This window comes from Oncorhynchus tshawytscha, linkage group LG13, assembly GCF_018296145.1.
Source record: "Oncorhynchus tshawytscha isolate Ot180627B linkage group LG13, Otsh_v2.0, whole genome shotgun sequence".
Classification (NCBI taxonomy): domain Eukaryota; kingdom Metazoa; phylum Chordata; class Actinopteri; order Salmoniformes; family Salmonidae; genus Oncorhynchus; species Oncorhynchus tshawytscha.
In genome coordinates, this window is record NC_056441.1 from 51,190,434 (window position 1) to 51,206,203 (window position 15,770).

Sequence of the window (15,770 nt, forward strand, 5' to 3'; positions counted from 1 at the left end):
TTCCTCCTTGGCTGTTGCAAGTTGAGAAAGGAGGGAGCAGGAGGGAGAGGGAGGTACTCTCGGTCTTGCTTTTCTACAGAAAAATAGTTAACTCGGCTGAAACTGAAACAGGACAAGACTTGTTAAAGAAAAACACCACCAGGCTGTCTCTCCTTCATTCTCTCAGTTTCCTGCTCAAGGAAGCCATTTTGTACAGGCTGGAGTCTAAGGACAACAAACTTTTCCCCCCCTTCTTACTCCTTCCTCAAGTGTTTCCTGTGAAAATTGAGACTTTCTCATCAGCAGAACAACTTCTTCACCCGAGAAGGAGGAGCGGTGGGTAGGAGGGGAGAAGTTTTTCTCAGTCTGTCTCTCACGCTTGCCTCGCCGGGATAATGAAAGAAGACGTGTGAGTGCAGATGACAAAAGATCAAGAGGGAGAGATAGAAAGAAAGAAAAGAAGAAGCAGGTCTTCCTGGATAGGGATCTCCTCCTGACTCCTCTGGGAGAAGGGGTGGTCAAAGGGCAGAGACTCCCAGTAGCGGTGTGTATTTGTCTGTGGATCACCGTGTCGACACCCTCGCTCTCCTGCTCTTTTGAGGGAGGTAGAGCGTGCGCGTGTGTAGCGAGGGATGGCCAACGCCAGCCCCTGTATGTCGTCGGGACCCCTATCCCAGGTCTTCTTCCACACGGGGGGCTCCTCTCCCCCAGGCTCTGTGGTGATGCAGCAGGGGACCCCCATGGCCGTGCCTCCCTCCCCTGCTCACGGTGGTCTCCCCCCTGTGGAACTGGGGGCTGGGCTGGGCCCTGGGGGGGTTGCCAATTCCTACGTGCCCCCCACCCCAGCTGGGGTCTCCTTCATCATCCAGATTGGGCTGACCAGAGAGTCAGTGCTGCTGCCCCAGACCGCTGACCTTGCCTACGTCAAACAGATTGCCTGCTCCATTGTCGACATCAAGGTGAGAGCACAAGCTGTGTGTGTGTGTGTGTGTGCAGCCTGGCCTCATAGCCATACGAAACATACTTGACGTATTTCTGAGCATCTCCAAGATGTATGGTCTAGTTACTTTAGACAGAAACAAAAGTAGGGAGGTTGATCAGGGAGGATGGGTGGGCGTACTCTGTGACCGTCTAGCAATCCAAAGGTTGCTTGTTTGAGTCGCGATGTGTCACATATTTAAGTACAGAATAATACTAATTGCTCTGAGACCATGTCGGCGTGTGTGAGATTTACCTACGGAATACTGTATTTGCCCTGAATTGGTGTGTGTGTGTCGTGTTTATCTGTTTAGTAATCGCCGATGAGCCCTAAATGCCAGTGCTATCTTTATCCAGCTGTCTCTGACATCTCATAGCTGATGATGAGGAATTTTGGCAGTGAATGTCTCTCTCACACACACACACACACACACACAAACACACACACTGAGTACATCCAGGTGCCATGAAGTGACATATAGATGTATATGATTTTGTCTCGAAGTAAGTCCAGCAGTTGATGACATCCAGGCAAACACCGTTACATCACTGTGACAGACCATGAGCTAATAATGTCACAAAACCAGGACGCCTACCAGGCCACTCTAATTACGACAAGTACCCCTGCATGAGCCTCCCATGTCTGAAAGGATACCTTCCACAATCTGCATTCGCAGTCCAATTTATGAAACGCATTTAAAGCCACTGATGAGGTTTTCATTTGATTTGGTTGTGCTCAGAGTGGCACCAATCTCTGTGCATCAAAAGGAAAGGTAAACAATTACTGAGTAATCCGCCGTGGTGTCTTACCATACAGCCAGGTTTTTACCTGGGCCATGCATGTGCAGTACAGGGAAGAAGGCGGCCATTTTGCAGCAGCCAGCAGGAGAGCATAATCCTCAAGTCAGTGTCTGGCATGAGAGGCGTTGGTTTCTCTCAGCCAATTACACTCTGAGATTGTTAGATTACCAGATTTCCAAAGCCAGTCGCTGGAGGTTTGGCCAACAGCAGCTTGAAAAATGTGCAAAACGTGGTAACTGTTCCAGGAAACGCTGCTTTCCCTAATCTGTTTATTGTTTTGCGGGAACAAAATCAGCTCCACGCCTGCCCCTTCATGTCCCTGTTACGGGTCTCAGAAGTCCCTGTGTCAACTGTAGATGTTTATGCTAGGACTCCCCTTTTCTCCCCCTTCGGGAAACACTCTACCGTACTCATCACGGTTCACATTTTAATGTCACGTGCGCGAGTACAGTGAGGTGCCTCTCTTGCAAGCGCTGAACCCAGCGATGCGGTCTTCAGCATCAATGTGGCGCCACAAATAAATAGAACTCAAGAACACGCGGAAAATCAAGAAATAAGAAGAACACGAGAAGGTAAGAAGCTATGACACCGGGTCAATTCCCATAACATGTTTCCAAGGTGCTGGATACTGGAGTGACGGAGGCAGATATGCATCGGGGTTAAGGAGACTAGGCATCAGGATGTGTGATAAACAAGGGAAACAGCAGGCATAAAGGAAGATTGCATTGGAGTGTGTGTGTGCATGTTATGTGTGTGTTGGAGTGTCAGTGTGCGTGAGTGTGTAGAGTCCCGTGTCTCTACACACTCACGCACACTGACTTATTGCTTGTGGATAGAAGCTGTTCCAGGCGTCTGTTGGTGTCAGACTTGATGCACCGGTGCCGCGCGGAGAACAGTCGATGGGTTGGGTGGCTGGAGTCTTTTAACGGTTTTCCAGGACTTTGTTTCACGCCGCTTGTTATAGAGGGTCCTGGAAGGCAGGGAGCTCGGCCCCAGTGATGTACTGGGCTGTCCACACCACCCCCTGTAGCTCCATGCGATCGAGGGCGGTGCTATTGCCACACCAAGCAGGGATGCGGCCAGTCAAGATGCTCTCAATGGTGCAGCTGTAGAGCTTTTTGAGGATTGGAGGGCCCACATGCTAAACTTTTTCAACCTCCTGAGGGGGAAGAGGCGCTGCCGTGCCTTCTTCACGACTGTGCGTGCGTGTGGACCATTTTAAGTCTTTAGTGATTTGAACCAGAGGAACTTGACGCTATCTACCCGCTCCACTGCAGCCCCGTCGATGTGGATGGGTGCATGTTATTGGTTCAAAGGAGACTGGAGGGCCACTTTAATGAACACCAGCACCTGAAAACCAGTCAGTCAGTCCCCCTGTCCTTACATATGGATGGCATGACAGGGGCTTTGTATTTAGGGGGATTTCAGGTTTGGCAGTGTGTGTGTGTGTGTGTGTGTCAGGAGTGTGTGTCAGGAGTAGGGGGGTTTTGTCACGGTTCCATCATTCCCTTCGGCGCTCCTCTCCCGTCCGTCCGTCTCAATCAGAAATGTTGAGTCACCAGCCACGGCCAGGCCAGGCTGCTCTCTCTCTCTCTCTCTCTCTCTCTGTTTATTTAACAGCCAGCCAGCCTCGCTGTGTTCCACTGACACGTTTTTCCATTAACTCCAGAGCCTACAATATGTAGGAGGACACTCTCTTTCCCTGCCCTCCAGCCCCTGCTCCTAGTGGCATAAGATCAAATAAGACCTTAACACTAGTGCTGTGTATGTCTGTTCAACCCTGAAACAGCAGAACACTTGATGGTTTATTCAGTGATTTGTGGACAGGCATCCTTCCATTCCCTCCTCCTACTCTCATCTTCTCTCCTTCCTTCATTCTCTTCTTCCCAAAAGCTGTTATTCTCTCTCCGCCTCCCGTCCTCCCTTCCTCTCCCCCATCCTCACCTCTCTCCCCTATCTGCTCCTCTCTTCCCCTGTCCTTCCCTCTCTTCTTCTCACATCTGTTCTTCCCTCCTCCTCTCCCTTCCTCCCCACTCCTCCTCTCCCCATCACTCTCCCTGCTAGCGGTGGCCCATTGTCTGACAGATAAAGAGGAGGAAATGAGGCCTGTTTCCTCTTGGAGTCCACTCTGTCCGGGGGCGATCCACGTCCTCCTCCTCCTCCTCTTCCTCCTCATCCTTCCACCTCCATCCCCCCCGTCGTCCTCCACGTATTCCCCCAGGGCGCCTCCCCCTCTCTCTGGGGTTGGTGGGAGACGAGGTAGGGTAGGGGGAATTTGGTGCTGACCGTTGGGCAGATCTCTCTCATTGTTTCCGGACAATTGGGGTCTATTGAGCCTCCACTCCCAGTGTGTTGCTGAGTTTCAGACGGTAACTCTGACTCATAGAGACCACCCCCGCTTCCCATTGGTCCGAGGCTAATACGGACCTCCTGTGAAGCCACAGGATCAAACGTTAAGTCCCCATAAGACCATGGCTGGAAGGCAAACCTACGGGACAATCTACAGTAGATATGTGTGTCGGGGATGTTGTACTGCATGCTAGAGACGTTTTAATGTCGCAAACAAGCACCAGTTGAAAAGTGGTAATTTGTGTCTCGTCATAGAGCCATTCAGTCCCATGTGGCTGTGAGCTTCATGTTGCTTGTTGTGTCTCTTTCATCGGCCAATCAAGTCTCACTCTGCCAAGAGGTGTGTCTATTCAAGCTGATCCTTACCTCTCAGAGCAACAACCTGTTTACTAATTGGACTTGTAATGAATGTGCGCGCATGAGACTGGGGAGGGCCGACCTGTCGAGGCTTGACTGTGTCATTTGAAGTGTTACCATAGTTTCATCACGTCAGATGATTGTTGTAACAGGATTGTAATAACTGATGCCTGAACGTTGCACAGATCCTTTGCACTGAGGTTGGTATGGTTATTCACTAAGAAAACACTAGCAAACCCACCTTTCATTGGTTTCCCGCAGACGGAGAGAAAATACTCTCAGGATCACAGATTTCTACTGTAAGTCAACCTTGTTTGCTTGCTATTTAGGTTTCAAAATTCAGCAAGGCAATGCCCCCGTGCGCAAAGCGAGGTGTGTATTTAGTGTAGGTGTCTGTGATTCTCAGTCTAGCATACAACACGTGGCCACCCTCACTACTCCTGCACTCTAGAGTGGCATCTGTAGTGAACGAGGCTCACGGAGGAATGGAGAGACCAAGAGAGAAGAAGAAGGAGTTTAGCATGTAACAACAACAAAAAAACACTTAAAGGGAAAAGCGAGAGAAAGACAGAGTGAGAAAGACAGAGTGAGAAAGACAGAGTGAGAAAGACAGAGTGAGAAAGACAGAGTGAGAAAGACAGAGCAATTGAAATGTGGAACTGTACACAGGAAGAGGTGTAGCGATTTGGACAGGTGGGCCATACACCCCCCCCACACACACACACAGCTGTAACTGAAAGTCACTGGCCATTGTTTCCACCTCCGTTCTGGAATGGGCAGTTTCTTTATCTGCCTCCCTGGAGGAGCTGGGCCTGGGAATGTGATCATATACACACACACTATCTCCTGTTTACCTCTGTCTCTCTTTAACACACACACACACACACACACACACACACACACACACACACACACACACACACACACACACACACGCCCATGTGTACGCATGCATGTAAGCACACATAGACACCCAGTGGTGTTGTCATACTTGAGCGAAAGTAAAGATACCTTTTTAATATAAAATTACGAAAGTGAAAGTCCCCAGTAAAATACTACTTGAGTAAAAGTTTAAAAGTATTTGGTTTTAAATGTACTTCAAGTATCAAAAGTAAAAGTAGAAATAGTTTCAAATTCCTTATATTAAGCAAACCAGACTGCACAACTTTCAGGTTTTTTATTATTACGGATAGCCAGGGTCACACTCCAAACCTCTGTCAGGTATACTCCCTCTCCGGCCTCTAGGTCATCAGCCTGCTGATTATCCCGCACACCTGTCACCATCGTCTCGCGCCTCATGACACTCACCTGGACTCCCATCACCTCCTTGATTACCTGTCACTCCCCTTGGTTCTTTCCTCAGGTGTTAGTGACTCGGACTCTGTTTCAGTTTCATGTCTGTGCGTTGTTCGTGTTTTGTATTATGTTTTCATTTATTTATTCAATTATTCACTCCCTGAACTTGCTTCCCGACTCCCAGCGCGCACGTTACAACCTCAGACATAATTTACAAACGAACCATTTGCGTTTATTGAGTCCACCAGATCAGAGACAGTAGAGACGACCAGGGTGTTATCTTGAATCTTGGAATTGGGCCATTTTCCTGTCCTGCTAAGCATTTAAAATGTAACGAGTACTTTTGGGTGCGAGGGAAAAATGTATGAAGTTAAAAACTTCTTAAAGCTACCCATCCCTGTCGCGGGATTATTTTCGTCAGCAACCGCTGAATAGCATATCGCCACAGTCAAATAATATTACAAAAAAAAAAATCATATTCATGAAATCACAAGTGCAATATATCTCCACTCAGTAAAGCCTCAAACATAAATTGTACACAACAGTGAAATGGGCAAAAAAAAAATATTTGCATTTTATTTATTTTTTTACCCCCTTTTTTCTCCCCAATTTCAATCTAGTCTCATCGCTGCAACTCCCAAACGGGCTCTGTAGGCGAAGGTCGAGTTATGCGTCCTCCCGAAACATGACCCGCCAAACCTCGCTTCTTAACACCCTCCCGTTTAACCTGGACGCCAGCTGCACCAATGTGTCCGAGGAAACGCCGTTCTCCTGATGACCTGAGGTCAGCCTGCAGGCACCTGGCCCACCACAAGGAGGCGCTAGAGCATGATGAGCCAAGTAAAGCCCCCCGGCCAAACACTCCCCTAACCCAGACGACGCTGGGCGTTACTACAGACCCGGGATCAAACCCAGGTCTGTAGTAACGCCTCTAGCACTGCAACTGTCCTGTTGCGTAACAATCACATTTTGGAACAGTGAGAGCATTCTGACATCACGCACATAAAAAAACTCCTGCTGGGGCGACCGTTAGAGATGTTTGGAACTCACATGTGAAAACGTTAAAGTATTTTTACCAAAATACACCACTGCACACACCACACACAGGCAGGAACACACACACACACACACACACACACACACACACACACACACACACACACACACACAAGAAAGCAGTAAAGAATACTTGCGCGCGCACACACTGCACCGCCAGTCCTGATCGTGACAAAAAGGGTCCAGCCTGATGGACAACGTTGTATTGTGTGGCGGAAGACAATCCTCTAGCATTCAATATTATTGCTGTTATTGTAGCTACATGACGACTCCGCCTAATCCAGGTCTGTCTGTCTCAACCAATCCAGCCCTCCGAACGATTGATCTGCATGTATCACATATGTTCATTTGATACATTTTGTTCTTGTTCTAACCCATTTTGGTTGAGTGCGTGTGTATGCGTTTTGGGAGCCCTAAATCAAATTGTATTTGTCACACGCGCAGAATACAACAGGTGTAGACATTACAGTGAAATGCTTACTTACAAGCCCTTAATCAACAATGCAGTTTTAAGAAAAATACCTAATAAAATAAAGAAATAAACAATGTAACAAATAATTAAAGAGTGGCAGTAAAATAACAACAGCGAGGCTATATACAGTGGGTACCGGTACAGAGTCAATGTGCAGGGGCACCGGTTAGTTGAGGTAATATATTCAAGTAGGTAGAGTTATTTTAGTGACTTATGCATAGATAATAACAGAGAGTAGCAGCAGCGTAAAAGAGTGAGGGGGGGGCAATGCAAATAGTCTGAGTAGCCATTTCATTAGATGTTAAGAAGTCTTATGACTTGGGGGTAGAAGCTGTTTAGAAGCCTCTTGGACCTAGACTTATCAGACCAATTCGCTAAACCCAGGCAGGTGCACAGCTCAGTGAGTCAGGAAAGCATTAGTGTGGTTAGCACAATGGTCTGAGCCGCCACTCCTTTACCACACCACAGCTTTATGCAGACACACACACAACCAGCAGGCTTCTAGAGGAAATGGTGTCCCATATTGAAACGACAGCTTCCGCCATTGATCCACACAGCACTCCCTTACCCAAACCCCGTACTCTTCCCTCTTCCCCACTCTGTTCATTTGCATCATAGCAGAGCAGCTCGGAGCAGCTTTGCATGAACGTACAGTGTTTCCTGGCGGGCATTAGCAGGCAGCGTACTCCTCCATTTGACTATTCAAAGCACTGCTAATGACATGTCCACTTATCAAAGAGAGGAGGGGGAAAGGGAGAGAGGATGACAGAGAGCGATATAAAGGGGTATTGACAGGGATTGAGAGATTTAGAAAGAGAGCGAGAGAGTAAAAGGACATTTACAGAGATTGAGAAATAGTGAGAGAGAGAGAAAGCGAGAGATGGGAAGCAAGGTTCAGGCCATACGCTGCTAGGATCATTCTGCTAGGATCAAGAATGCTGTGGTTTTGTACCTAGTTTGAAGCCACGGTTTTCTCGAGTTGAGCAATCGTTCTTTTAAGCGCAATGAAAGTGGACTTGATCATTTCAAAAATGTTGAGGCCCGTCTGTCACTCAGTTAGTCTAGGTAGTAACAACCTTGTCAGTGTTTTTCTACAGAAGGTGTCAAAGGCTGTATAGTAGGTCCATACTGACTGTTACTGTAGAGCCCTGCATTCCAGATCACCCCGAGACATTATAAAACTAATCCAATGATTTAGCTTTGTACCATAATTCAATTTGAGGCAACAGCAGCAGAAGCATTCGGTGTTACTATGCAAAACCCTCCCAGCTGGTCCGGCAGGCAAGCAGGCAAGCAAGCAGGCAGGAAAATTCTTCACATTTCCAGGGCAGCAGACGGAACACACAGGGCTCTTTGAGAGCAGGGAGAGAGCTCTGTGGATCAAGGGCAGACAGACATGTGCACTTCTATCTCTTCAGACAACAACGCTCACTCACGTAAATGCCATGAATCCCTAACCCAGTTGGTATACATTCAAACCCGAGGAAGGGGTTCCTAAAGGTGCACTATTCAGAAATGGCTCTGCCATTTCCTGGTAGCTAAAGTTCCAATTTCTGTTTGGTGACGAAACAAGCAAGTGTCGGTTAGAGAATCGCTGTACCATTTAAACCGCTGTGAAATACGCCACATGGCTAATAAGTATCGTCGAACATCTCATTCCAAAATCACGGGCATTAATATGGAGTAGGTCCCCCCTTCGCTGCTATAACAGCCTCCACTGTTCTAGGAAGGCTTTCCACTAGATGTTGGAACATTACTGCTATAACAGCCTCCACTCTTCTGGGAAGGCTTTCCACTCGACGTTGAAACATTGCTGCGGGGACTTGCTTCCATTCAGCCACAAGGGCATTAGTGCGGTCGGGCACTGATGTTGGGCGATTCCAATTCATCCCAAAGGTGTTCGATGGGGTTGAGGTCAGGGCTCTGTGCAGGCCAGTCAAGTTCTTCAACGCCGATCTCGACAAACCATTTCTGTATGGGTCTCGCTTTGTGCACGGGGGCATTGTCATGCTGAAACAGGAAAGGGCCTTCCACAAAGTTGGAAGCACAGAATCGTCTAGAATGTCATTGTATGCTGTAGTGTTAAGATTTCCCTTCACTGGAACTAAGGGGTCTAGCCCGAACCATGAATAACAGCCCCAGACTGTTATTCTTCCTCCACCAAACTTTACAGTTGGCACTATGCATTGGGGCAGGTAGCGTTCTCCTGGCATCCACCAAACCTAGATTCGTCCATTGGACTGCCAGATGGTGAGGCGTGATTCATCACTCCAGAAAACGCGTTTCCACTGCTCTACAGTCCAATGGCGGCAAGCTTTACACCACTCCAGCTGATGCTTGGCATTGCGCATGGTAATCTTAGTTTTGTGTGCGGCTACTTGGCCATGGAAACCCATTTCATGAAGCTACCGATGAACAGTTATTGTGCTGAGGTTGCTTCTAGAGGCAGTTTGGAACTGAGTAAATAGTATTTTTACTCACTAAGCGCTTCAGCACTCTGCGGTCCCATTCTGTGAGCATGTGTGGCCTACCACTTTGTGGCTGATCCATTGTTGCTCCTAGACGTTTCCACTTCCCAATAACAGCACTTACAGTTGACCGTGGCAGCTCTAGCAGGGCAGAATTCTGAAGAACTGACTTGTTGGAAAGGTGGCATCCTATGCCACGTTGAAAGTCACTGAGCTCTTCAGTAAGGTAGTTCTGCTGACAATGTCTGTCTACACATGCCTGTGTGCTCGAATTTATACACCTGTCAGCAACGGATGTGGCTGAAATATCTCAATCCACTCATTTGAGCGGGTGTCCGCACACTTTTGTATGTATAGTGTATATTTTACATAACCAAAAAATATTGTATTTTCAGCAGTTTGAAGCTGGTGTACAAAATCGAAAGTAAAAGACGCACAAACAAAAGAACTGAAAGCATAAAAATAGCACACAGAACAGATCTACCTCTTCTTAGACTTGCTTTCAATGACAATGACAGATCTGAAACTCACATTTCATTTTTAGGTGAATTTGCTCAGATCGGCCCATATCGCAGCTTCAACTTAGATGCCGTTTCTTTTTGAGATGCTGCCTGGACGATGTTCTTCGGTGCTTTCCAGGAAAAGCCGTGTTTGCTCTGGACGGTCTGGGGCGGCCTTTTTCTACAAGGCCACGGATGGTATCCGTGGTTAACAGGCACGGCAGCAGATACTCAGAGGGTTACGTGTGTGTCGGTGCTGGTCCGCGACGTGTGTCGGAGGCCTACGTAGGCACGCACGCACGCACACACACACTACCGCACTCGGGGAACCTGAGGTTAGAGAAGCATTTAGTAAATACACTTGACACTGAGGCTGGCACTGCCGTGACTTTCATAAAAAGAGGAAGGAGGGGACATAGACGATTATCATAGATAGATTATATGAGAGAAAGATATAGGTGTGTCATGTGGGTCTTCAACCCTCTCGGTCTCGTGCGCTGGGCTCACAGTGAAAAGCTGTTCAACCGTGGCTAATTACTTTGAGTATGTGGGCTGACAAACGTGATTTATCCCAACTAGTGGTTTCCCTCTTCTATGGGTTTTCTAACATGCTCCTTTGATTTTGTTAGAGCCGTGGCGTGTGGTTTGAGTAAGAATCGCACGGTAGAATAATAAGAATCGATCATGTCATAATACATTTAGCAACAAAAAAAAGTGATCTTTTAATTTACAGTCTGTGGAAACTATGAGAATAGAAAGGTTCAGAACTTTTGTGAAGCATCACAGCGCAGTTGAGAAATAAATGTCAAAAAGAAATTCAATATGGATGGTGTTAAGTGATAGATGGGAGGGGTTGAATGGTGCTGAAGGGTGGGACTAATAACAACAAGATAACCAACGTGAAATGTATAGAGGTTCAGAACTTTTGTGAAACGGCACAGTTAAAAATATACATCAAAGGGAAATAAAACTGGATGGACTTCAGAAATAGAGGAAGGCCAGGACTAAAAACAAACAAAAGATAACTACTGTAACATGTACATAGTATGTATAAGCTGGAAGTAGAAGCCTAAGTGTTGTTGTCCATTAGTTTACTACAATTAGGTTAGGGGAAAATAATGAAGGAAATTATATTTTTAAACAATATAATATACAATATAAATCTAGATATTTGCAAAAAATATATGGGGGATTGGAAATGATGCAGACAATTACATTGATGGAAGCTACAATCTATCTGCAGTATTAAAGCTAATCTCACACCTAAAAAACCACCAAAAAATACACAGGAAGTACAGAAACCTTAAAGATCAATTCTACAGAAGTTGGTATGTAGTTTCATATCCACATTACAATCCAACATGAAGCAATACCAAAATGGCCGCCATATGACAAGAAGGGTTTAGTGTAAGAGTTAAGGTTGGTGTTTTAGTAATGGGCCGTGTTAGGTAAGCCTGACGACAATGGGGTCAGTGTGCTAGCTGGCTGGGTGGGGTCACCCTTGTCCGCCTGGGGCTGTTTTGGGACTGAGCCTGAGGAGGTGAGAGGACTGCCAGACTGGCTGGGGGAAGGGATGGGGGGTGGGAGGGCAGGAGAGGAGCTACCTCAAGTAGGTAAACAAATTACATTAGGGCTGAGTAGAGGACTCTGGCAGTGGAAAGACAAGAGTGGAGAGAAAATGGGAGAGAGAAGTGGGAAGGTTAGGGAGAGAGATGAAGTCAGAATGAAATGATTTGTTTCTAGTATTATGCTGGGAGCATCACTAGAAGGGAACGCTGATGTCCCTTGTAAAAATGTCTAGACAAACTCTTTGTAGAGGGGAGCGCTGACATTAGTCATGTGACTGGAGCTGCAGCACTAGCCTGCATCTCTCTCTCTATCTTGTTCTCTCTCCACCCTCTCTCTCCACTCACTCACTCACTCACTCAATCTTGTTCTCTCTCCACTCTCTCTCACCTGTTCTCTCTCCACTCTCTCTCACCTGTTCTCTCTCCACTCTCTCTCACTTGTTCTCTCTCACTTGTTCTCTCTCCACTCTCTCTCACTTGTTCTCTCTCTCTCTCTCGCTTGTTCTCTCACTCACTCACTCACTCACTCACTCACTCACTCACTCACTCACTCACTCACTCACTCACTCACTCACTCACTCACACACACAAAAGCAGTGAAAACCCCTCCATCCTGACCTGGGAATGAGGGATAAAAACCAGAACGGGTTATGGGAGGAGGGAAGGAACACAAGCAGAGGGAGGAGAGGGAGCCTACATAAAGGGAATGACTCACAGCCCAGTAATGTGTCCATTGTGGTTCCCAGTGTGGATGGGGAGGAATGTGTGTGTGTGTGACCGACCATGCACGCCTTGGGAATGTTCAGCAAACACACGTTGTGCAGTGTTCTTTTGAGATCTCTCTGGAGAGTCCCATCTATAACACCCGGCCTGCTGAGTGGAGGTGGGATGGAGGGAGGAGGAGGCGTTTCTGGGAATAGAAGAGGGGGTCTTTCTATCTTCTTTACATTTTGCCCATCTTAATCTCCTCCTCTTCCATCTCTTTTCCTGCTCTACAGATGCAGGACCTTCATTTGACCCCCCTGTTGTTGCACAGCAGGAAATTTAAACTTGTTGTGCATTGAAGGTTTCAAAAGGCTTCTAAAGTTTGCACTTTCCACTTAAAAATGTCAGACTTGACTTGACCCAACAAAAAAATTGATCAACCCCTACGAAAAATGTCCATGAACAATAATCCACACAGCAATTCACAATTTCCTGTTGCTGCAGGTTTATTTTCCTGCTGTGAGAAACATGGTCAAATGAAGACCCTACATCGGTATGCTTCGTACACCTGTTCCTCTCTCATATCCCTGACTCCTTTACTTTCTCTCTTTTTTTTCTTTCAGGTCTCGCTCTCCATCACCCTTTTTCCCTCTCCCTCCTTCTCTTGTGAATAAAGAAGGCTGTGCTCAGTTCCGAGTGTGTAGAGCGAGGCCCGGGGGGATCAGGGGCCAGGTTCCTATCGGCTTACCTGGCCAGGCAGAGGGAGAGGCAGGCCCACAAAAGCCCAGTCCAGTGCAGCGGAGCACAGCTCCTTTATCCCCAGCCCCCCCCCGCCCCAGTCTGGACACGGCTCTCATATTACCTCCCCGCTCCCCCAGAGCAGAATGAGACGCTTTGTCGCCGAGCCCCCACCCGAGACCAGCCCCCTCTAACACACCGATCCCACCAAACAAACTTAAATGCATGTGTACCCACACATGGAAATGAACACAGACCTTGCTTATAGCGTATAAACTATCCCTCTCTCCTACGCATAATCCTCCCGTTTCATAAGAGACACCTCACAGGACTGGGCTGCTGGTTTCTGTGTACTATAATAGCTAGGTGTAGATTGTGTGTGTGTGTGTGTGTGTGTGTGTGTGTGTGTGTGTGTGTGTGTGTGTGTAAAATATGCCAGATGTTGTTGTGGGGGGAGGCCAGAGGGAGGAGCTTATTTTGGAAGTGGGTTGCTTTTTCAGCTCCTACTTGGAGCAGACCTTTGCCGCCAATTTACTGAAATGCCAGCCCCTTGTGTTACACCTTAATAGCTTTGGTTATCAGCGCAAGCCTGTGGGGCTGATATTCAGGAGTCTCAGCCATGTACTTAGGCTGACAGTATGTGGCCTTCAGATTGCAGGCCTGAATAAGCAGCTAGCGAGTTAACGCTCTGTGTCGGCTTTGCTGTGTGGAGAAGATACTATCTGTATCCACAAGTGTCCAGATATCCATGTCCTTTGAAATGGTTGAATCCTTCTCAACTGTAAAGTGATTTGTGGATTCAAATAAAGTATTTAATATGTGTGTGTGTGTGTGTGCACGCTTGTGTGTGTGTGTGTGTCTGTAGAGGATATTGGTCAAGTTATTACTATAAATTATTAATTTATCTTGTTATAAATCGGGGCACCAGTCCGTTATTGGACAAAAATGACCTTTTTAAGAAGACCTGACCCATGCTGTATCTTAACAATTGCACAATAAGAACAAAATGTGAACAATAGTACAAATGGATTTATCTGAATGTATATCGGAGGAGCCTAATATCAGACTCATGAATTCGTACCGTTTTCTAGAGTGTTTTGTATCAGAGAAACAGCAGGTAAAATACAAAAGCTGGATAATAAAAAGAGTAAGATTGAAGGATGATAATGGCAGATGTTACAGGGGGGGGGGGAAGGTTAATTCAATAGGTTGTTTACCAGCAAAGTGTTAGAGGATAATACTGTCAATTTGCATCGAGCAACATTTACATACTCAAGACTTTACTTAATTAACAGGTCAAGCAGGTGCATACCGCGAAAGAGTATGGTCTGTGAATTATGAATGGAGGAAGCAACTTAAAGGGGCAAGTAGTGGTTCGGTTATAATGTTAAAGTTACCTAAAGAGCTACATATTACACATCATGCCAATGCTAGGGAGAGAAAGGGACATTTGCTGTATAGTTACACTCAATTGATGGAAATGGGGGTCAATGGTCAGACGACAGTGCTGCCGCACTATCTGACCGTAACCCTTAACCCGTTAACCTAACTCCTAACCTTAACCTCAAACCCTAACCCCTAGCCTAGCTAACATTAGCCACCTAGCTAACATTAGCATTAGCCACCCAGCTAACATTAGCAACAACAGATTGGAATTTGTAAAATATCATACATTTAGCAAATTTGTAATACATCATACGAATTGTAATTCGTAACATACAGTATCACACAAAATGGATGATGGATGTCCACAAATTAATACATATCATACTGATGGTAGTGTCTCGGATTTACGGTAACTATGTTACGTCTACCCCTGAGTCCAGGTTGGATATGTTGGTCCATTGTTGAATAAGTAGGCCTGTTTTCTTAGGCATATGGTGTTTTCTTAGGCATAAGGTATATGAATCTGGACTTTTATTCCCTTGTTGTATACTGGAGCAAAAATTATTCCAGCTTGGGCTCTTCCGGTTTGTGTAGAATATGTCATATAGCCCTGGATCCAGATAGCAGGCTGATTGGTGCCATATCCTGGCCCTGCTGGTCAAGATTGGCACTATTGGTACTAGATGTGGGCATATCTGTATTTGCACTCTAGTGTGTGTGTATCTGTGTTGTCACGCTTGTGTGTGTGTGTCATCAGTTTTTCCACTCCTCTCCCACTCCTGTCCTGCTGGTTTACAGAGCGTGTTCTGGTATGCAGCAGCCACGTCAGGAATGTAAACCTGTGTGCCTTTCCATGCCCTAATCTCCATGACGAAGTTCAGACAGAGCACTGCCTCATACTTCCTTCCACCGCTAACCACGAGTCAGCGAAAAAAGGCGCGTTCACTGAACAAGAACACATAAATAGCATTCCTCTCTGTTTGAGTAGACTAAATTAGCTGCATTAGCTAATTAAGTGAAAGGTAAACAAATAAAATGAAATATAGTTAGCTCTCTCTGCTGCTTCTCCTGCATTTTTTAACAAAATAATTTGCTCAAAACTGTTAAACTATTGCCT

General features: G+C 46.5%; 1 protein-coding gene across 1 annotated transcript in view; it reads left to right on the plus strand.

Annotated features, from left to right (window-relative positions):
* Positions 1-15,770, plus strand: part of LOC112266057 (serine/threonine-protein kinase D2) — a 47,554-nt gene continuing 31,784 nt past the window's right edge. Inside the window, exon 1 of the mRNA XM_042295881.1 lies at positions 1-938. Coding sequence (XP_042151815.1) covers positions 612-938 — 327 coding nt within the window. The 5' untranslated portion in view covers positions 1-611. The remainder of the gene's footprint in view (positions 939-15,770) is intronic.